At 40.1% G+C, this 22,188-nt stretch overlaps 1 protein-coding gene across 1 annotated transcript in view; it reads left to right on the top strand.

Moving 5' to 3' along the window:
- The window catches only part of LOC103921742 (PDZ and LIM domain protein 5-like), a 43,940-nt gene that overhangs the window by 11,330 nt on the left and 10,422 nt on the right, over positions 1 to 22,188 (top strand). Inside the window, exons 2-3 of the mRNA XM_009329753.1 lie at positions 4,767 to 4,951; positions 17,367 to 17,541. Of these exons, the coding sequence (XP_009328028.1) occupies positions 4,822 to 4,951; positions 17,367 to 17,541 (305 nt within the window). The 5' untranslated portion in view covers positions 4,767 to 4,821. The remainder of the gene's footprint in view (positions 1 to 4,766; positions 4,952 to 17,366; positions 17,542 to 22,188) is intronic.

Below are 22,188 nucleotides of genomic sequence, written 5' to 3'. Positions count from 1 at the left end.
AAGTGGGAGTTAAAATATCATTTATAATCCAGAGAACTATTAGGAAAATACTGATGTACCAGACTGAGCTCGAGGCTCAAGTGATGATGTTTACAGACGGATAATCTGGTATCTTGAGCTTGCATGAGGAAAAAGTCCACCCAGACCTCTTGAACTTGCTTGGGAAAGTCTGAGATACTTGGCCCTTGTTACCATTTTAGCGGTGTTAGAAGTTACATGATGACAAGCTGTATTTCATTTTCAGTTAGGACCATAGCTTCTCCTTTGGCTAATAACAGGACACATAGTTATCTTCTCTAAAGTGTGTGTGAAGAAATTCTAGGCAGCATTGTATAGGAGTTTCCGTGGAAGGATGGAGGGAGGTTTAGGCATCTATAGCCCCAGACCATGTGTTTTTCTTCGCTTGGATTTTGGGGAGAGGGGGTGGGGCGTCAAAACCTCTAAATAAATTCAGAAGGATTTTCCAGTGCAAATTTCTTAAAATGCCTCTGAAATGTGCATCAAGACAAGGCTGAACACCTGATTTTTGGGAAGGAAGGGGGTGTGGTATGGATGCAAATATCCCAGCGTGGTCTCTGAAAAACTGGTACTCATTTCACGCGTGACCTGGACCCACTTCCTCCCCCGCAGGTTCCTTGCCCGTCGCCCCTCTGTGGCATCCAAGAAGTTCATTCAGTGATGGGACAGTCATCTGGCAAATGTCTTTTTCTCCCTGTTCTCCCACCAAAAAACATGGTGTAATACAGTGTTTGGTATTTGGGGAGGAAGATGAGGAGGAATAGTGGAGGAATTATTCCTTGCTTTTTAGTCTATTTTGCCTGTTTCCACAGTGCTTTTGTTGATCAGGAGGGGGTAAGTCTGAGGAGCCTGTTGTGAGCTCTGGATAAAGTTTACACTGGCCCTGGAGCCCTGTGTGTGTCCCCAGGTCTCAGACTGTCCCCCCAGAAAGTTCCTTCTTTTCCATACATGCCTGTACTCTGATAGAATAGGGCTGCACTGTGTGGTAGGAGTTGTTCTCCATGGAAATTGAGGAGAGTGTCATGTACAAGATAGCATATGTCAAAGATAGAGAGGTGCTTTTGGCTTGCTGCTTTGCTGGACTTTTCTCTTGGGCTGTTTTTGCAATCTGTTTCCCTTGCTACCCACTTCCAGGATTATTTTGATTAATCTTCTCATAACTTATTAATTAAATACATCGTGGGGTTTCAGGACACGAGAGACTGAGTCAGTCACGCTCATTCCACTGTTCCTTCATTCTTGCAGTGTTGAAACCCCTTGCCTAAAGCTTGACAGTAGAGCATTCATGTCTTGTAAGCAACATCGTCTTTCTTAAAATGGATGTGATTCTTGGTTGCATTAGTTTTCGTAATGGAAAACTTTCATTTTTGCTGTAAGTATTCATCAGGTGGAGGAGGAATCATTTGAGAGTTATGAAACAGTTAAAAGGTTAAAGCTAGAGTCAGAAGATAGGCTTGTCATTAATAACAGTACAAGTGTTTTGACATCGAAATGTGCTTGACCTGAACCTGACCTATGAGTGTCATCTGGGAAGTCTGAGAAAGCTACTCATGCAGAACTTGGTAAATACATAAGGTTTAGCATTCCTCCTTCAGTCTTCTAGTGATGATGCTGAAAAGCAGATGGGAGCTCTCTTCCATAACCTATTCATTTTCTTGAATTTCTGTATATATTTTTGTCTCTTCAAACCATGCATTTTCTAGGTAATGAATCTTGGGTCGTCATTGCACAATATCCTAGTGAGTTACAAAATACTAGTAGGGCTAATTGTGGGTATCGTACAACTTACAAGAAGGTAAGTGCGCTTCTGAAAAGATACATAGCTACATTTATAAAGATGGATAAAAATAATTGGAGTTTGAGTGTTTCTCAGTGTAGAAAAACATGAAGGAATGTAGAAGGACGTGTTGAGGAATTAATTTTGAAGCATGAATTTGAAGAAGTTTAGCACTTAAAAGGTTGAACGTCTCCAGGGTGAAGCACTTCTTTGAAAGTGAGACAAAGATGGAACTATCTTTCTACGGAGAATGCCGCACGTGTGCTCCCAGGCAACTGTGTGATTAGAGGCTGTAATTCAGGAAAACCCATGCATTTGCTATTTCCTGCAGCCCACCATAGGTGGGCAATATCACACTGGAGAGACTTGCCAAGCTGCAGTAGCAGCCTGCCTGTTAAATTAACAGGCTGTAGTGCTGGCTTGAGTTTATTCAACTCTTGCTTGAAAGAACCAGGCACAAAGTACAAAGGGTGTCCAAGACCTGTCAGAAGTTTTGCCCTGAGGCCAACACGATCCCCTCTGTCAGAGTGATGGCTTCAAGCTTTTCCCTTGGGAAGCTTCTCCCTAGGATATGCTCCTGGCACGTAAACCACCAGAGATGGTCAAAAATCACAGGTGGTTTTGTAGCTGGGTTTATCATTGTCTTTTAGTTTGGGGTCATTAGGATTCACCTTTCCAGTCCTTTTGTTTTCTAACTGAAAGCCTAAGTGTCTCCAATAATCTGTTGCTTCAGGAACTAGCATGCCATGTCATGCACAAGCCTCAACATTTCAACCACAAAAATGGCAATGGTGGAAGTACAAATTGGCATTGCAACTAGCCTTGTGGCTAGTGCCAGTGTAATTCCTCGCCTATACCTACTATAAGGCTGCAGTTTGCCAGCAGCACACCTCAGCTGTTTCTACATTTTTCTATCCTTCTTCTCCCTGAAGGATACCCTTCTTGCTTGTCTTGCATCCATTTTTGAGGCTTGTTAAGTAGCCTCTTCTGTGTAAAGACAGCTGCTGGCTCAGCAGGATTTTCTTATTTATGATGGATGATTTATACGTTCCAGACAAAGGCAAAGGCAGCAAAGAGGTGCTAGACTTGAAAAGTGATCTGATGAGTCTTTTGGATGGAGAAGGAGGAAACACTCTTTTTTTTAGGACCAACAATGTTTTGAGGAATTCTTAAAGTTGTAACGGGGCTCTGGCCTGGAGTAGGTTTGATGGGTTACGTCTCAAATGTACTCAACAGCATAGAAGGACATTTCTGTGGCACTGAAGTTGCAGACACACACTTTTTTTCATACTGGAAGCCAGTCCTAAACTACCTTGTCTTCAACTACTGAGCCTGCTACTTATGTCAGAGGATGTCTTCCTATCCTTTTGCTTTCAGTTTGCAACAGTGCTTTTATGCAGTATATCTCTGCTGCCTCAAAATCTGTTGTCAAAGACTTGTATCCTAAGCCTTTAAGAAGTCTAACGTGTACCTTAAATGCCTCCATTTGCGCTATACAAATGTCTTAAAATACCTTTTAATATATGAACATAACAATGTGCTTCACTGGGCTTGTGCACGCTACATATAGCAAATCCATCAGAGTGTCAGTTTGGCACAGCTACCGCCGTTATCAAAAGCCTACAAATGCAGTAGCTGTTATTCATTAAACTGAGCATTCAGATATATTCTCTAAACTGTCAATCTTTTTTTATCCCTTACCCAGAAAAAGATTCTAAATACATCCATTATTAACCCTGTAAATCTAGAGACAAAAAAATTAAGGTTATGAACTTGCGTTTTGGCCTCATGGGTGTTCAAGTTCTTGCATGTTGTATGGCCAAGGCAATATTGTGCATGTGCAATACTTGTAAAGTAAAAATAACTCAAGGATTTCTACTTTACGAACTTGGCACAATCTATAATTCTGTGAATGACCCTGGTGAAATATGCGTGATGCACGTGTGCTGTAAATGTGTTTTACTTCAATAGAGGAAAGAACGCAAGGCTCCTAATGTGTTAACTGATGGATTTCCAGATTGCACAAAATATGTATTTGGAATTGTTTTGGCTGTATTTCGCAACGTTGTTGAGTTCATTTCCTGTTTTTGTGATCCTCTTAGTTTGCAAATGACCTTCATTAGCAATTACTCCTCTACTTTGAAGATTTTTAATGACAATATTTGTTTTCAGCTTCCCAAAGGCAAATATCTATTATACAAATACTGTTACACTGCATAAAAATTTTATGATAACTTCCTCATTCTTGAACAGCCTCTGGAAATGAGAAATGAAAAATTTTTTTGCTGGCAATGTAATTAGTGGCTAATTACACTCTACATGAATTGTGATTAAGTGCAGTTTTCATCATGCATGGTTTTAAATAGCTAAAAGAGTTCTGCTAACCCTTAAAAATATAAAAGCAGCTGTAAAGTGCTCTAAAGAGGCAATATAAAATATTGTGCATGTTGTTAGTGAATTAAGAAACTTATAACTCTTTTAAAATACTTACCTGTTTGGGGGACCAGTGGCCCATAAAAGAAAATTGCGTATAATTAAGTCACTTTTAGATTGATGATTTTTATTAAGATCTATAAGTATATTTTGACTATATGAATATTTGCCTACTCTCCAAGAAAAAAAAAAGTATTGAAAAAGTCTGGGAGCGTACCAAATTTACAGTAAGGGTTCTGCTTTAACCTGTATCACACCAATACTTAATTATTTTAAATGGAAATTGTGAAGGGATTTAGTTGTCTATATTGACTTTTGGCAGAAATTACTCAAGTGTCCAGTTCTTAAAAAACAGCTTGAAAATAGAACTTCCACAGCATTCTTGTGGGGTGATCACTCCAGCATCGGTGATGACAGAGTAGTGGGTGCTGCTCTGTTGCACCAGGGTGCAGTGATGTTGCTCCACATCTCTGTTTCACAAATGCTCTTGTTCTAGCAAGAAATGCATTTTATTTTTTCCTCCCTCATTTCTGAACAGTGATTCCCTGGAGGCTACCCAGCCCGCTGCTTTTACAGCCGCCTCGGCGAGGAGCATGCCCGCCCGCCAAGAAAGCGCCAACGTGAGACCTGCTTTCGCCAGCACCACATCTGCTGGAGCCCTCAAGCCAACGGGACCCCTGGGGGCTGCCCAGTACTCAGGCTGGCAGCCTGCAAACCAAGCAGGTAACTTTCAGTGAGGCTTTTTCTTGTTCGCTTAAAGACCTTTGGATAGCTCAGGAAAATATACTTCACCATGGGTCTAAAAACAACAGCCTTCAAATGGCTATTTGTGTGTTTTGAGTACAGGCCAGTTTGTCTAGAAAAGAGGAGAAGAAAAACAGCTTTAGCAGTTCTATTAAACCAGTAGCCCTTTGTAAGTAGCCTCACAGATGTAATTGGTTTCACAAACAAGCAAAATCAGATGTCTCTGACGTCTATTAAAAGCATATATACCAATCGACTATATACATGTACACACCTCACAGTTTCAACTTGGCGCTTCCCATGTGACTGTAAATTAAACAGAGCATATTCCATGCCATTTCAGGGGTGGGAATATCAACAGACACGTGTTTTCCAAGTGATCTGTTCTGAAGCAGATCTTAATTTGGAAAAAAAAAAAAAAAAAAAAAGGAAAAAATAAAAAAGACTAAAACATTAGAGTGGTTATGTATTTGGCATTTGTAGGTTTTATTTGAGCAGGGTGCCAGAGTGTTGCATAGGTTTGTGATATGGAGATTTGTTTAAAGGTGGGCTCTTGCAAGGACAATTTAAATATAGCTATTACCTTTGAATGTAGTTTGGTGATTCTTACCCCTTTAAACGAGCACCAAAATGTCTTACATCTGGAAAGCATGCCATTTTCTTTATGGACGCTCCTATGTTATAACCATATCTGTATTAAGAAATGCTATATGTGTAATTGTGTACCTATATTTTTGTAATATTACATGCAGTATTTTGGGGTAATCTTTTAATGTAACTTGTTTCTTAAATTGAATCAGTCTTTGGTGCTGAACTAAACTTGAGTAGTATTTTCAAAGGATCTGGGAAATCTGTGTTAATAATTAAGCTTTAACTGCAGATTTTTCTTGTAAGAATGAGATGAATATTCTTGATTCTCCTTCAGACAGGATCTAAGGTGCTAAATAGCATTTTTTTTTTCAGTTCTACTGTCAAGGGTTTTCCTTCTTTAAAACTATATCCAGTCCAGAAAAGGAACTACAGAGGCCCTGGCATAAAAATGAAGATAAAACATATAGTGTTAATGCTGTATATTTTATAAAGGCTTTGGCACATCTGGCTAAATTACTGTTGTGCCTGGTAACAAATACGTGTATTTTGTTTTGGATGTGCAGTTTTGCTAGCAAGCCTCAAGATGGCAATACACTGTCATTTCTATACTTACCTGTCAAATATCGAGTATATTCTTAAGGACAAGGTAAAGACTTATTTAAATTTAGATCAGTTTAATTCTAGCATTGTTTTACTACTTTGAGTTAGGTATCATTAGAGGAAAAAAAACCCCAACTCTTTTTAAAGTTACATTTTTGGTAGCACGTGAACTTAAGGCAAGCATCTGTGGGAATATGATAATCCTGCATTTTTATAAGTGATCGATGGTGCTACGTGTTTGGTGTAATTCTCTTTCTGTCTCACCAAGTGATGAATTTATTTCACTTGCACAGAAACCACCTGTCAACTTGGGGTTTCAGTAGTATCACACCCATTTTCATTATGTTGGTAGGCGTTTCATTGCTAAATCCTACTAGCATGCTTTAGTATCAATATAAGTCTAATGTTTGAAATAGAAATTTTTTAAATTATTTTTTTATGATGGACACATGAAGGAGAAAGATTTATAAGGATGAATGAAATTACACTTGATTCCATACTTCTCTGAAAATCTGTGCCCGTGCTCTGGATAATATGAAGTTCTCTTTTTTCCACATTAGAGGTACCAAACAGGTAGGTGAGGGGTAAAGCCAGCCAGAGAATTTTTGGCTGTTATGTTCCAGAATAGCTTACAAAAAACATATGTAATTCATACTGATAGAGAAGCTGGTGGAAGGCAATGGTCATGAGGATGTCAGCTCTGTGCTGCCTTGCTGTAGTGGCCTGGGTGGGATGTAGTGCTTAATTTCCGAGGAAGCAAAGTCATCACCTCCCCAAAAATATTGGGGGAGCCAGAAGTAAAAATTGTAGGAGAGAGAGGCATTGAAAACTCAAAGTTTCCTAAAATGGGGAAGCGCAAAAATAAAAATATCCAAAGTTTTGCTGTACCTGAGCTTACTCAATAAGGCTGAAACCAGCAGTCTGACAGGTAAAACTGTTTCAATAGTTGAGTGTTTTGGTAAAATTAGTCAGATGTTGAAGGAAAAGACTATAACTGTTTCAGGGCATGTTTGGACTTCAGTCATTAATTCTGCTGTTTGTTTGCAGTCCGTGAGCGTAAAGTGTTCTTTAAAGTAAAATTGCCAGTGCTTCGCAGGCCAAACAAAATTTGGTTTCGTAGATCGTAGGCCTGACAAAATTTTAAACAAACACCCCCACCCCCACCCCCCCGAGCCTGATTGATTTCATAGTTGAAATCTAGCTTAGGAAATAATTAGAAGACAGACATAATCTTATGTAAATGTGTATATCAGTACGCTATTAATAGCAGAAACTTATTTGGAGTACAGTTTTGTAGCTCTAATAGCACTCACCCTTCTAATGAATACTGTATATAACACCAAGTTGTTTCCATAGCAAAGCAGATATGTTGCAGGATTTTGTTTGTGTTTGGGGAAGCTGTAATCTGCTGTTTGATGGCATGGCATGAATATTACCAGTGATTTTATTTATTAAGATGTCTGACTACACAGATAAGTCATTTCGTCAGACAGCATCTTTTAGTTTATTAGCTGGAATCTCCCTTTCTTGGATAGACCACCAGAGAATACCCTTATATTTTTTTATTAAAAGTAGCATGGTTTCTTTTTTGGGTTTTGGTTTAGGGTTTTGGATTTTTGGGTTTTGGGTTGGTTTTTTTTTTCCTCCTTTGAGATTGTGCAGAGATGCCTGAAGGTGTCAGAGGGGGTTTTTTGGAACTGGGGTATGATCTCTATTGATCTCTATTTCACGACCTGGCAAAAAAAGGTGCGGAGGAAGAAGATAGTCTAAAATGAATGCCTGAGGTAGCAAACCTAGAGATGCTTCAGGCACTGGGTTTCTCTGTACAGAAGTCAATTGTGATCCAAGTGATCTTGCAGTGACAGCACCCTTGGAGCTGAACCATCCTCGTCTGCTGTTGGAGGGCACTCCTGGGGTACGCACAAACACTACTACGCTAGTCACCCACTGTGAAGGTAACAGAGGTTTTATCCCTTTCTGGAATAAAATCCTGATACTAGGATTCCTCAGTGGTTTGGTAGAGGAAATGAGGGATGGCTGCCTCACACTTACTTTTAAGGCATGGGTAAGAAGCTGGATAAGCAGGATAAAAGCCTGGCTTGTCAAACAAATGAAGGAAAAAAATCTGATCTTTGGCGCATTGGGTGCACAAGGAGTTGAAGATGTGGGGCAGGTGGGGTGTGCACACAGTGCGGTGGTGGCATCTGCCTGGACAGAGGTTTCCAAATAATGCATTTGCTATCAGCCTCTCTTGTCTGTATTGTTGATTTTTTCAGTTGTTGAAATAAGTCAAATTGTGGCTGTTACTGTGTGTTAAGTGTACAGTCTAGAACTTACAATTTGTTGAGCTCTGATGTTCTGTTTACCCACCAGAGGGACACGTTTTTTTACAAGACTATATTCAATTTCAAAAAAAATTGCCCACAACATCCTAGCTACATCACAGTGAGTTATGTTACTATGTGATGGCTAACTATTACCCTACGCTTACATAGCATTGCTCACCCGCAAGGAACCCCAAGGCATTTTACAGTCCTGGTACCGCGTGCAAGCACACGATGCACGCACAGGAATGGCTTTCACCCGCCACTGCCATGCAGTCACTTCTTGGGTGAAACCTAACAGCTCCTTGTCAGCACGCTGTAACACTCCACGGCATCTTGAAAGGAAGCGAATAGCACCGTGGCAAATTGAAACTGCTGGGACAATTTAAGAAAGTATAATTACCCAATAAATGCAGTTACACAAACTGGAGTTCGGCCAGGAGATGAACTGTTCTCGTGGAAAGCGCAGCAGGATCTGCGATGGTCAGAAGCGGTTGGGACTTCCAACGTTACATTTCTCACGTAAAATCGCTGCCTCTTTCCCAGCATCTTCAAAACGCTGTTGTCGGAGCGTGAGCTGCTGGCACAGTGAGGACCAGAGAGGCTGCCAGCACCGCATCCTGCCTTCCCACGCAGGAGCTGGGTAGGCAGCGTCCTGCTTCACTCGCAGGGGTCCGGTGGGATCACGGCGGGTCCTGTGGTGAGCTGGTACAGCTGGTGGCCAGAAAAGCTGGCTTGCTGCTTGGAGAGGAGGGTTTCATTGCAATCGATGACCTTCATTCCTCCTGGGCTTGGCAGCTGAGTACGAGGATGGGATGGGACGGGTTTACAATAGAAGTGTCCAAAGCTTGCCGTTTTACGTGACCAGTTACCTGCGTGTGCCAATTTCCTTATTCCCAGGGTCTCTCTCTGCCTGATACCACTGGGATATATAATCCCCTTCCAGTAGAGCTGCTCGGGAATGTCAGCATATTCTGCAATACCCACAACTGTCAGTTGCCTAATCCTGAGCCAGCACATGTGTTAAGCACATGCTCCCTTCAGCAGCGGGAACACACTTGGAAGCTAACTGTAAGCATAGAAAAATTGCTCCCCAGGCAACTTTGTTTGAAAAATTCTGCTATTTCCTTGCAGTTGTTTCCGTGTGTTTGGTACACTTGCATTCACCATCTCTGGAGTTATCCTTAGTGTGCTGTCTTGCTGCATTTTTTTTTTCTATTTCCCATTCCCTCGATAATTTTTAAAGCAGAAGAAAATACAAGCCTGCTCCTAGGTGTCATTTGACATCCTGTCCTGCATATATGGACAGTTTGGGTCTTTGTCTCCTTCTTTGCGACTTATTCTGTAGAGGTTTACAAAGGAAAATGGGGTAAAAATCCAGACCGTATCAGACTGGGGAGTTTGGCTATAAGGTCAAACAGTATGAAGCTGGGGAGAGGGAAAGGGAGGCACCAAGATTTATTGTGCTATCACAAAATGTTTGTCCTGCCAGTAAGGCCTTGCTCAACGTCTATAAAGGGATGGACTGTGGCACTTTCTGTCTTTGTCACCTTTGTTTTTCTGTGTTTCATTTGTAATTACCCTAGCCCCTATCTCAGTTCTGTTGACCTTAAAGGCCACACTTACTGGGTAAGTTAAGTTGATGGCCCTTCAGCTTTGGGAATACTTTTGCATGGAAAAGGTAACCGAACTATTGTGTCAGCATCACCTTGTTCATAAACTTCTGCAATTTTTTTTTTTTTAGGGCCATCTCATCCCAATTTGTTTCCTTTGTAGAACAGGAAATTAAAGGCAGGACTAATTATTATACGGGTTCAAGAGGCTACGTGCCCACTGAGGACCATGGTCTGAAGTTGGGGAAGAAACTGGAGTAACACTATGAGTTGTTAAGGCAAATCCTTATATTGTTGGTAAGGCCTCTGCTAGAAACAGTCCCAAAACATAAACAGTTCCAGTATTTTTCGCTAAAGAAGATTGTTGAAGATTGTTAAAGATTGCTCCTCCACGATACAGTCACCATTTGTAAAAACAGAAAGTCTTGTCTGTAAAAGTGGTATGATTGACAGGTCAAAACACAAAAGCTTCCTGATCCTGGTGTATGGACTGTTATTAATTTTTCATCTAATCTAAATGATTATATTGTCATGTGACAGCAAACCACAAGAATTTATTCAAGTTAAGTAATGTGAAGTCACTTAGCCAAGCAAAACCCATTGTGAAACCAGACTAATTTATAAATGTCAACCTTAATTTGATGGTAGTATGAAATTGTAACTCCCGCAGACATGGTGAAAAAATGAATATGTTTCTAAAACTTGAATGTTTATATTTAAGAGGGGGCAGATCATAGTGATGATGCAGAAATGTACCACCTACTTGTTGGAGGTGGAATGACCTCGTGTACCTCACTACAGGATATGCTGAACAGAAACTCAGCTTTCTGTTACAAATATGACCTTTGACAATTTTCCTGTGATCTGATGTTGCTAAGTTCATGTGCTGTTGCACCAAGCTGTGCACTTAAATTAATTGCATACCTAAATCAGATAGATGCATGTTCCTTTCTCTAGTCGTTTAAACAGGTGAAGAGATTATTTGTCTCTGTGGTTATTTCACACTCATCGAGTGGGAATATTCACCAACTTGCAAAATTAGATGCTTGTCATCTTTGTTTTCCTAAAAAGCAACTAGCCTGTTGTCATGGACTGGCTCGCCAGATCAGTTCCCCTTCATTCGCTAGCACCAGCTCAGAGCAGTGGTGTGTCCTGTTCAGACGTACAGGTGTAGGACAACCAAAAATTATGCCTAATATTTATTCAACAAATGAAAAGTCAATATTCCTCTGGTAAATGCATTCTTATCACTATTCAACGTTAAACATCAGCTCCATGAAACTGGCAGATAATCTGCATGTGAGCAAGACTGGACAGTCATGTTTTCTGCAGGCATAGTCAAACTGTCGAGGTCAAAACAGGATCTAAAAGCAAGGGAGGCAAAATGTTATTGGCGGAAAGCTACCAAATGGGTTTCTAAACTGTCACTCCAGAGCAATGAAACACTGTTGTACAGGCCTTTTTTCTCTTTCTCCTCGGGGCACGTTTTCGGTAAAAGCGACGCCAGTTGTGCCAAATTTGTGACGGTATGTGATGTAACAAATCACAAGGAGACAGGCTGAGTGAGCCAAAACCACCATACTCATTTTAATTAAGATGCTCTACAGCTAATTTAGCTGGAGCCTTTCCAGTTGAAAGGCTGGGTGCTAGCGCAGGAACTAGCCCCTTGAGTTGCAGGGGTGGTTGAAATTGGGCCGGGGTGGCACCTGTTGTGATTTTCCACGGGGCGCATACCAGCCTTCGCCGGCATTTAAAGACATGATAATGGTTTAATCCTTCCTGTTCTGCCTTTAATCAGCAGCAGGGGTTCAGCTCTGACTGCGCTTCCAAGACTCCGTAGGAAACAAAAGGAGAACTGCTGAACACAGGGGTTTGGGTTGGGGTTTTTTTGTGGTTTTGGGGTTTTTTCCTCCCCTCTTGCTTGTCCTGTAGCTTCCGCCATTGAACTTGTGCGATTTCACACAGGCCTGGGAGTGGATGGGGGGGTTATATACGGCTAATGTAACGAGCTGACAGCCGAGCTTTTCGGACACGTTGCTTCATCCGGCCATCTGTTTGGTTTGGAGGGAAGGAACAGGAAGATTTCTTACTGTACAGATATATTAAGAAAAGTCAGAAAATTGGACATCTGAAGCTTTATATTTTCCATTTATAATACAGTAGTTTGATAGCAGCGTATAAATCACTGAGTTAGAACACTTTAAAACGAAGTTCTGGCACTCCCACAGCTTAAAGTAGCATTGTTATTTATAGATATTACATGAAGTCTGATGTTATGTTTAAGTGAGCGTTAAACAGTTCAGGCTGTTGTATTGTTGCTACGTACCGGAGAACCTCTGTCAAAGTGACTTTGGCACTGCCACGTATCCGCCTTTCTCCCTTTGTCTTCCAAGCCTTTCGCCAGTGTTTGCAGTTATCCATGTGCTCAGCAATGGAACAGCCTATTGTTAGTCTAACGAGGGCGAAGTCACACTGGGATTTTTGAAAAAGAAAAAAAGCCAGTTCTTTACTTTGCCTAAAACTTTGTTAAATATTAAACTACCCATACCAAGGAGTTTAGTGAAAGCAAACACTGAGGGTTTGCTAAACTTAAACCTAATAAAGTAGAAAGTTAATAGTTGGGTACAGAGTGTTTTCTGGTTTAGAAAAGCCAGCTATGACAATACAGAAGTGCAAATCAACAGTGTTTTAAAAGGTTTAATTAAAAAGAATGAAGGTGAAGCAAAGCCTGCAAAACTCCGAAATTTGGCCACAGAGATCTTTTCATGACTTGTGGAGAACCTGAACATCTCTGGCGCTCAGGGTAGCATAGCTCCTGATGAGGTGTATAATTCTTATAAATTAGAATTTCTTTTATTTATTTATTGTATTTACTTCTTATAATTTACAATTCTTCAGAGCACCCACGAAAGTTGCTGCACCCTGTCCCATTTCATGCAACAAAGGTGGCGCCCAGGAAATACGTGGTGAGATTGTGTTGTGAGGCAGCTGGAGTTGTTTCCTTTTCCCTCCCCACTCGGCCATCGTTCACAATTAAAAATGTGTGTGTATCTCACCAGATCTTGGGTACCAGGGCACCTCCCCAGCACTCTTTGAGAACAGAGCTGCTGATGGGATCCAAAAGCATATATGTAAAATGTAAAAAGCAAAGTGTAAAGCACAAACCACAGGAGGGCTCAAACTGATTGCCAAGAGTCGAGAGGTCTTTGCTTAGATTGAGTGTAATAATTTGTACCTACTTCATTATTACTGGTGTGCCCTGATAAAAGCTTCTCATTGCAAGGAAAAACACCTGCATAAGTTTTCAGGGCCTGATGTGTTTCTTTAAATCATGTGGTTGTCTTTCAATCTGAAAGGTTTCCAAGGGCATAGGGAAGAGAAAGGAGAGGAGGAGAATGCAGGAACTCTGAGAGAAAACATCTTGTCCAGCACAGTAGTTAACTTGCTGTTTAAGTAGAAGGGATAGTTAGGAAACATCAATGTTCATTCTAAACAAGGAAGCAGACCTAATATTTAAAATTCTGTAGCTACAAGAGGTGGAATATTGTTGGAAAAAAAATACTGAGAATTCATATAGACTTTAAGTAGGGAACAAATAGTGGGTTTTTTTAAACAAACAAAACCACAAAAATACCACCACCAACAAAAAACGCTCTGTGGGTTGCAGTGGAAGTAATGAACCTTTGCTAAAATTACTGGAGTGTTAAAGGCATGTTTCTGGCCTATGGAAAGACACAAGTGGGCAATAAAAGCTGTCCTCAGGCGGCTGTTCAGATGGGAATGAGGAAGATAAAAGGGTGAGGTAAATCAAGCGGTGAGAAAGGGAGAATGATCTATGGTAAAAAAAATCTAGTAGAACAGCTCTAGAAGGTTTACAAAGAAACCAATGTAATAAATGTGGTGAAATAGCTATTACTGCACTTTACTGGTGTATTTTCTTTAGTAAGAGTATGGAGCTAAAGGCAATGGAAGCAGACTGACTCCTCTTTAGGATGAAAAATCTGAACTGGAAGAAACGTGAGTCCACTTCAGAACAGGAATAGAGGGGAATAATACCGTGCAAGACCAACGAGGTCAATGTGAATACCAGCAAAGAGAAAAATACCCCTTGAGAGAATGCTGTGGGGACAGATTGTGAGCATGGGCAGAGAGCTTCCCGGCTTTACACTGGCCTCAAGAGATGGAAGAAGAAGGTATTTAATAAAATGCTTTAAGGTCTTGCTTTTCAAGGATATTTAAGCAGAAGGCAACCTTTTCTGTCTTAGTTCTCAGCTGCTGATGGCATCTGTGGTCATCAATTAGATATCGTTCCCATCATAGCAGACCAAATAGTGACAGGCAAAAGGCCTTTTAGAACTTAGTTTTTGTCCAGTATCCAAAAATATTCTGGCAAATATAGAAGTAGCTGAAGGCTTAGGGCTTATTTGTTACTCCCCTTATTCTGTTTGCATTGTGGCTGTGATCCCATGGGAGTCCTGCATCTGCTGGAGGTCTGGACGTTGAACTTGAGTTCACCAATTTCAGTGGAAGTGGAGTGGGTCCATTTGCCTTCGCTGGTCCTCAACACTAAATGCCCAGCTTGTTTTTGCTTAGGCCACACCTCTTGCTTAATACAGTACTAATTTGTGTGGTTTATACTATGGTTCACTTAAAAGAGAATTTTTGTTTTAACATAGGGTCATTAATAGACGGAAGTTATTTCCCAGACTGATGGACTATCTCCTTCTCTCCTTTTTTATTGCTTTGAATAACTCAGAAATGACTGATTTGTCGTAACAACTCTGAGAGAAAGTTTATGTAGACATATGCTGCTCCTGGCCCATAGTAATTTTAAAGTTGGGTACTATTCAGAAATGCATCATTCATAAAAACAGCATTAATGAAAGCTGTAATGAGACCAAAGAAAAGGGGATAATTGTGGTGTTTGTACTTTTTTTTTTTCCCCTTTAAGCAAGCAAAAGGAATTTTTTAACTACACTGTGCAAACAAGAGCTAGCTGATGTGTCTGAATGGGCTTTGGGATTCAGCAGATAACTTAAACAAAAATTAGCAATATACTAGAAGCTGCGCTGCAATTTGATTTATGGCAAAAGCAGTCTTCAAACAGATTTGGTTTTAGTGTGTATTTTTGTCTTCTCATGAAATGGGATCTGAAAATTAGAAGGCCATGTGTGATGACAGAGGAGGAAAGTGCTATTAATCAAAACCACTTTTGTTCATGTCTTCAAAGCCTTTCTGCCACCTTTTCCATTTTTATCTGTTCCTATGTTTTCAGTTTAGCAGGCATTTATAATCTAAAATGAACTACAGTAGCAGAGTGCCTTGTTCAAGATCAAGTATTCCTAAATACTTTCTACTCAGGAATGCTGAATGTTTCTAGAATCAAGATGTTATTTTTTCAAGATATTGCAAATTAATTAATTAGAAGTTAAATATAATCAATAGTCTTGTATTTAAAAAAAAAAAAAACCACAACAAAAAAACCCTGATGAACTGGTATACTTTTTGCTACTTCACATACTGAAAAGGATCCAAAAATATGTCAGTCTTGAAATTACCTGATTCGAGAAAAATTGATGAACCAGCCAGTTAGACAAAAAAAGATGTATGACTATATTGCTTCTTCATACAAAGAAAGAGTAAGCAAAAGTAGCTACTGAGCCCATTTCAGTGGATTAATACCAAGCATAATTGTAGTACAAAAGTATTGATGTTAAAAAGGATTTCTCCTCCAGCTGTGTTGCCTTAGCCTACAAATATGGATGAGTAGAGGGGGGTTTTGTTAAGTAAAGTTCACTATATTGTTTTGATTAAATTGTGTAGTGTGTGGCTATCTTACTCCTGTAAATAGCAAGGGATTGGCATTTCTGTTGAATTTTCTGTCATATTCACTGTCACTTAAATTTATCTTCTCTGTGAATTAGTACGCCACTTCCATTTGAGCAGGGAATGCAATGTTTTACCTGAAAGGTATTTGCAACTTTTCTGTAGGGCGGAGGCTGATCAGCGTTACATTAAGGGAGATAATGATAAACAATTTTTCATCTTTTCCCTGGAAGATGATATGAAAGATGGGAGAGGAAGACTAGCACAAAGATTAACAGCTCCACAAACTAGGTTTTTTGCAAAGCTACCTACTGATGCCCTGACCTTGTGTTGGAGAGCTGCATCATTGCAACAGGAGCATCAACCTGCGCTGCCCGATGTCTCTGTCATTGCTTTCGTTGTTTCTCTCTGAGCTTCCGCTCAGATCTTAATTTCACTTTTTGATTTACAAGGTTCAGTACAGCCGCACTGAAGCCAGGACACTGAGTAAACACTCACAGTTTCTCTTGCCTGTGGTTATAAACAAAAGGCTATGGAAATGTGGGGGTTTTTAGCATACTTGAAAATGAAAAAGAATTCTCCACTTGACAGGAGTAACTGCTCCCATAAACTCCTGTTGCTGTAGCTTGTACGTTACCAAGGTACATATATCAGTAGAGGAGAAAGAAAAGCAGAGGACTGTTTGTTTCTTCGTTACCCTTGGCAACAGTATCATCTGTGCCTTTCATTTTTGTAAATGCATTTTTTTTGTACTCCGTAAAAGCTTATGTCTATACTACAACTAAAAACCTGAGAACAAATGGGAATGTGTGGATGTATACATTTCTGAAAGCGTCAGGTTTTTATTTCAGTGTCATAACTTTTATAAGGAGGATGTGAATATGGCCTTTGGAGTGCTTCAGATTGGCGGTATCTAGTGATCTAGACTAGTGTTTAAATTTGATTTAGAAATAAGTTTTCCTTATACAGTACTGTATTTTAAGTTCCTGTACATGTTGTATTGAATGTGTACTCGTTTAATCTGTTAGTAATGATGTATGACCTATTGCACTCACTGTAAAATGTTTTGAGTAGGTATGTCATACTCTCCTGTCTCCGTTCATACAGTGATATTGTTGGCTTCAGCTTTTGTACCTAAAGCAAAATAATACCTTCACAGGTTTTATATTATTTCACCTAACTTCTTTAGTATGTTGAAATCTGTCCACTACTTCTACAAGTTAGCCAAAACCATTCTGTGTTATTTCACAGACATTTCATAAAGTAGGTGGGACTTACTTGGTGGGGGAGGAGGGGAAAATAAATGCTTTTTAGTTTGTTTCTTTAAGTATACACTAGACAAAGATGTTAAGCAAATGTTGCCAGTTGCTTGTATTTCAAAATAATTTACTTGGTACTGAAAAGACGGTCTTCTAAATGCTTTTGGCACTCTTTCTCCAGCTCCTGCCAGTGGATGGACTTCAAACAGTATTAAACCACCTGGAACAACTGACCCGAGTGAAAAATTTGCGACAGCACCTCAGCTAAATGAGCAAGACACGTTGGTTCAGAGGGCAGAGCATATTCCTGCGGGAAAGCGTACTCCCATGTGTGCGCACTGTAATCAAGTCATTAGGTTCGTATCTACTCATCCTGCGGGCTCTCTGACAGCAGGGCTTTGTTTTGCTTTCGTGGGTTTTGATTCCTTAGTCACAAGTGTTTTAAGGCTCCATTTCAATAATGCAGAACGCTGTTTTCACGCATGGTTTATCTAACAAAACTGAGAATGAGAGTAATGATGGAGGAAAACGTTGTGAACTGCTAACAGTCACAGCCTTACAACCTGTTTTACAGAGAACCAGAAAGCTGGGTGGAGTAGAGCAAAAGTGAAAACAAAGCAAAGTAAACAAGTTAGTTTTCACTTATACACCCATTCCAATAAAATTGAGAAGATTAGCAAATTGGAAACCAATGAGAGAGTATAGTCTTATAAAGACTAACTTGTCACAAACGTTGATTTATAAACCAGAGTTTCTAATTGAGAAGAAGAAAAATAGCAGGCTCCATCCATATAAGAATAGCAAGGAATAGAGGCTTAACAATTGCTAGGTCTGGATTAATAACAATTCCCTGCAATGTTAGATTTCAAGCTCTTTGGTGGGCTCTCTGGCCTTTGGGTATTATGGTAGCTAGTGTCCTTGACTTGTATGACATGGGTATAAAAGATTAAGCAACACAAAAATGAGTTTGCCAAATGAGATTAAGTTAAATAAATTCTGCTGAGCCCCTAAGATATCCTGTCGTTAGCCAGAATTTCATATGGAGGAAGAATTGAATCTGGGTTTCATCGTTCAGTCAGTGATTTCTGACAGTTAGTCATGATTGTCTCATCCAGGGAACTGTAATCACTTTTTGTGTCAATGTGCAAATCATCCTGATTTTCATCTACCTTGCATTTTATTTCTTCCCTAAAATAGCGATTTCCTGGGATTATTGGAAGAAATGTATTCTTTTAAGATGTTTTCTTGCTTGTTCAGTTATCTGCACTGTTGAACTACGAGGGGAAAGTAATGCATTGTAATATTTCTTTTTTATTCATCTATGTCCTATGTTTTCAGTGAACAAAATAGGAGACCCTGCACTACGTTTCACCATGGTAAAAGAGACTTGTTTGATTAGAAAAGTGAGTTCTGAAAAATGAGGAGCTCTATGAGCTGTACAAGTTTAACTCAGAACAATAGAAAATCAGCCTTTCTACTATGGTATTTTACAGCCTCTTGAGCCCTGGCTTGGATTGTGCATCAGAAGATGCAACTAGCTCAAGTCACTTGATCTCTAGGAATGAATTGAGTCCAGCTTGCTTGCTTCCATTAGATTTCCATTCTGATAGTTTACTACCAGTTCAGTTAACATCAGGTTAATTTTAGAGGACTTTTTGCTAACTGATCTGTGATGTTTTGGAGAAGTTTTTCCTACTTCCATTGTATATGTCAAGGTAATTAAAAAAAAAAAAAATCTTAATCCCCTTGAAGCGATAGAAAAAACAGATTCCCAACATAGGTGTACATCTTTTCTAATCCAGATTTTTTTGCTTCATGGCAAAATGGAAGATTAATATCAAAAAGATCTACACACTTTTTGGATAAGATTGATCTGATTCGTTGAACAGTTTGGCCCATATAATCACCATGTCTGTCCTTAGTATTCTGACTTTTTTGTTCCCTGGGCAGTGGAGAGCTTTGGATTTGTGTCTAGTAAATAACATGCAAGCAACCATGCACCTTCCTTTTTGTTACCATCATTTCAGTTTAAAAATGAATGTGAACATAGCAAATCCACTATATGCTGCACCTTTCATGCAAGAGACGTCAGCACCTTTTAAGGCACCTGTGGTTTAGCAGGGTTCACTGATGCTCTGTGCTGTGGGGTCTCACAGCAGTCTGTAGATCACTCCTGAGCAGCCAACCTCTCCTCCTGGCCCTTAAATCACTTGCTGCTTCTCCCAGCTTTGATCACCATTAAAAACGAGATGAGCTGCCGCCCAGTAAGTAAGGGAGTGCATTGGTCCACAGAGCAACCTTTGCTCCTTAGTTGCTGCATGAGGAGAAACTGTGGAGCCCTACTTGACAGTACTCAGGCCATTCTCACCTATTGTAAGTGACACCTCTTCGTGAATAGTAACTGATACCCACCTCTAACTTCTTTGTAATTTGCTGGTGGTATTTAAATCCTTATTGTTAAAAGGAAGCATTGTTTCATTTGAGGATGAGTTGATGTGTGTTAATCAATCCCAAATATGCCTCCTGTTCACAGCATACAGTGGATTTGAAAGACTGCAATGGCATTTTGAATTCAAGTTTTAGCATAATTACAGTTCATGCCCTTAGTGGTAGCCTTACCTACGAAAAGGTAGGAGGAGGATCAAGTGACATTGCATTGTACATCTGTTTTGAAGCCAAAATGCGTTATGGAGTTGGTTACTTTACACTCAGGCATAGAATAACCATGGCTGGTTGAGCCAAAACCATTTCTTAAGAGGTATCTTATAACTTTTTAATATAGCTTTAATTATTCATACCGTGATTGTCTGAAGATTCCAGTTTTTTCCAAATCTTCATTAAGTAAGCTTTTCTTCCCATGTCTGAAAGAATCAAAGTTGGAGGGAAATTAAATTTCCCGTGATCTAGTTGCTGTGAAGATCTGGCAAACTTCTAACATTTTCTGATGAATACTTCTGGTTCCCCGGCAGTCTTACTGGGTGCCGCAGTGCAGAGTTGGCTCTCCCTTTGAAGTCCACATGTGTTTTCCCTGGATCTCCATTCAGAACACACTCTGTGGTGTGTCCACTTGTGAATGATGATTTGGTTTTGTCACCTTTTCATACAGCTTAATTATTTTAAAGGCACAAAGGAGAAAGTACAAATGGTGCTTCCCTTCAGCATTTCCTGTACAGAAATTATATATTGTGGCATTTTCAAGTGAGGAGATAAAGAAACTTCCCAGAGTGTAGACTGCTGTACGGTTAACTGTAAAGTGATTAGCCTACTTAGCAGATGTGGAAGTCCTTTTGATCTCTCTACCACCAAATTTCAGTTCTGGCTTGCTATCATAATAAAAGCCACATGAGAAGCTAGATTATCAGCATACTAATACCTCATGACCATACTGATGAAGTTATTTTTAGTTAACTTTAGTTACATGAGTGTAAAAAATTATGCTTATATTCCCTGTATGTTATTTACTTCTCCTTCCAATTTGCCCGTATATCATTGCTACATGCAGGACCCAGATGTTTTAGGTGGCTACCAAATTGATGTACCTGGTGATCCTTTGGGGCATAAGATTCTGTAAATACTGTTGTAAATAAATCAAAATCTCTTTTAAAAAAAAATTAAAAAATAATTATAGCTATTTGCCTCCATCTGTGAGTTTGGTTCACATGGTCTAGATGGTGATGCCAGAAATTTGTTCAGAAATGCTTAGCATGTCAAAGTAGCCCGGGATAGAGGTGCATTCATAGACAACTCTTTCCAATTGGATCATCCTATATCTTTGGATGGAAGGAACATGTTTTTATAGCACCACCTTTAAAAATATGTTCTAGTTGACAGAGGCATGTGGGGTTTTTTTATTGTTTTTTGTTTTTAAATGGGGAAGGAAGGATGAAGCTATCTGCAGCCATCTTCCTAGCATTTCATGCCCTAGCTACTTCCCATCAGGTTGTGTGAGTGCGGGCATATGGCCCTCTTACTCAAATCGGGGCTTTAAACTCCTTTTCAAATGAATACAGCAAATAAATACCTTTCGTTACTGGAAGCTATTGTTTCAATCGTGCAAATATGCAGAGACCAGGAACGCCTCCAAGTTCTGAGTATCATGTTTTAGTGTATTTTATGTGGCAGGTGTTTGGTTTTTTTTTTTCCTTTCTTCCACATGCTTTGGGGCAACTTTTAAGTCGCTGGTGTCATTAAGCTGCAGCACCAGTTTGACATGTTTAAACTACGGACTGATTAAAAGTAAAATTGTATTTAGAAAGCGTTCTTCTGGACATGTGTGTGCAGGGAGCCGGCCCGCTAATGGAACACCTCGGAGACATTGTGCGGGGCATGGCCACAGCTGTCTGGGGACTTTGGGAAAGAAACTCCATAGATGCACTCTCGGGCTGTTCCCCATCCGTCTGGGTTCCTGCGTGCTGTCCTGAATGGCTAAGCTCAACATGTTAGAGCTGTAAACTCTGGAGAGCTAAATGCAGCAGATGTTGTAAAAATTCCTTCCCCTCCTGTCGCTAGCGTACTTTCTTTCCATTGCAGAGCTAACTGAGCCTATCGTTTCGGTGCAGATGGCCAGAAACTCAATCCTACCTGGAGCTGGGAGAGCCTCTTCGGTGTCAGCCCCGTGTTAATGAATCTGTTAAATTAGCCCGTGCTGACACGGCGCACTGAGAGCACTTTGTTGTACATAAGGGCTTGTATTGTTTGATCAGTACATAACTGAAAGGGCATTGATGTAAAAAGGTGCTTGTAGGGCGGCGGGAGGGTATCGGGTTAGGTCAGTGTTTGCACTGCTCAGGCATCCGCTGGGAGCAGGGGGCCAGAGAACTGTGCTCAACCCTGACTCCCTCCTTAAAGGGCTACAAGCTACTCTCCAGGAGCCCTTTTTCACTGCTTTCTTTCCGATAATCAGAGGTAAATAGAAGAAACTGTTGCAGATTAAATATGCTCATCATCTCAGAAGGTGTGCGAGTTGTCCTGAATCTGTTTGAGTCCCTTATTTTTGACTTCTT

The sequence above is a fragment of the Pygoscelis adeliae genome, unplaced genomic scaffold (assembly GCF_000699105.1).
Source record: "Pygoscelis adeliae isolate BGI_AS28 unplaced genomic scaffold, ASM69910v1 Scaffold67, whole genome shotgun sequence".
In the NCBI taxonomy this organism is placed as follows: domain Eukaryota; kingdom Metazoa; phylum Chordata; class Aves; order Sphenisciformes; family Spheniscidae; genus Pygoscelis; species Pygoscelis adeliae.
Note: the sequence above shows the minus strand (reverse complement) of the source record. Positions and strands in the feature narration are given on the sequence as shown.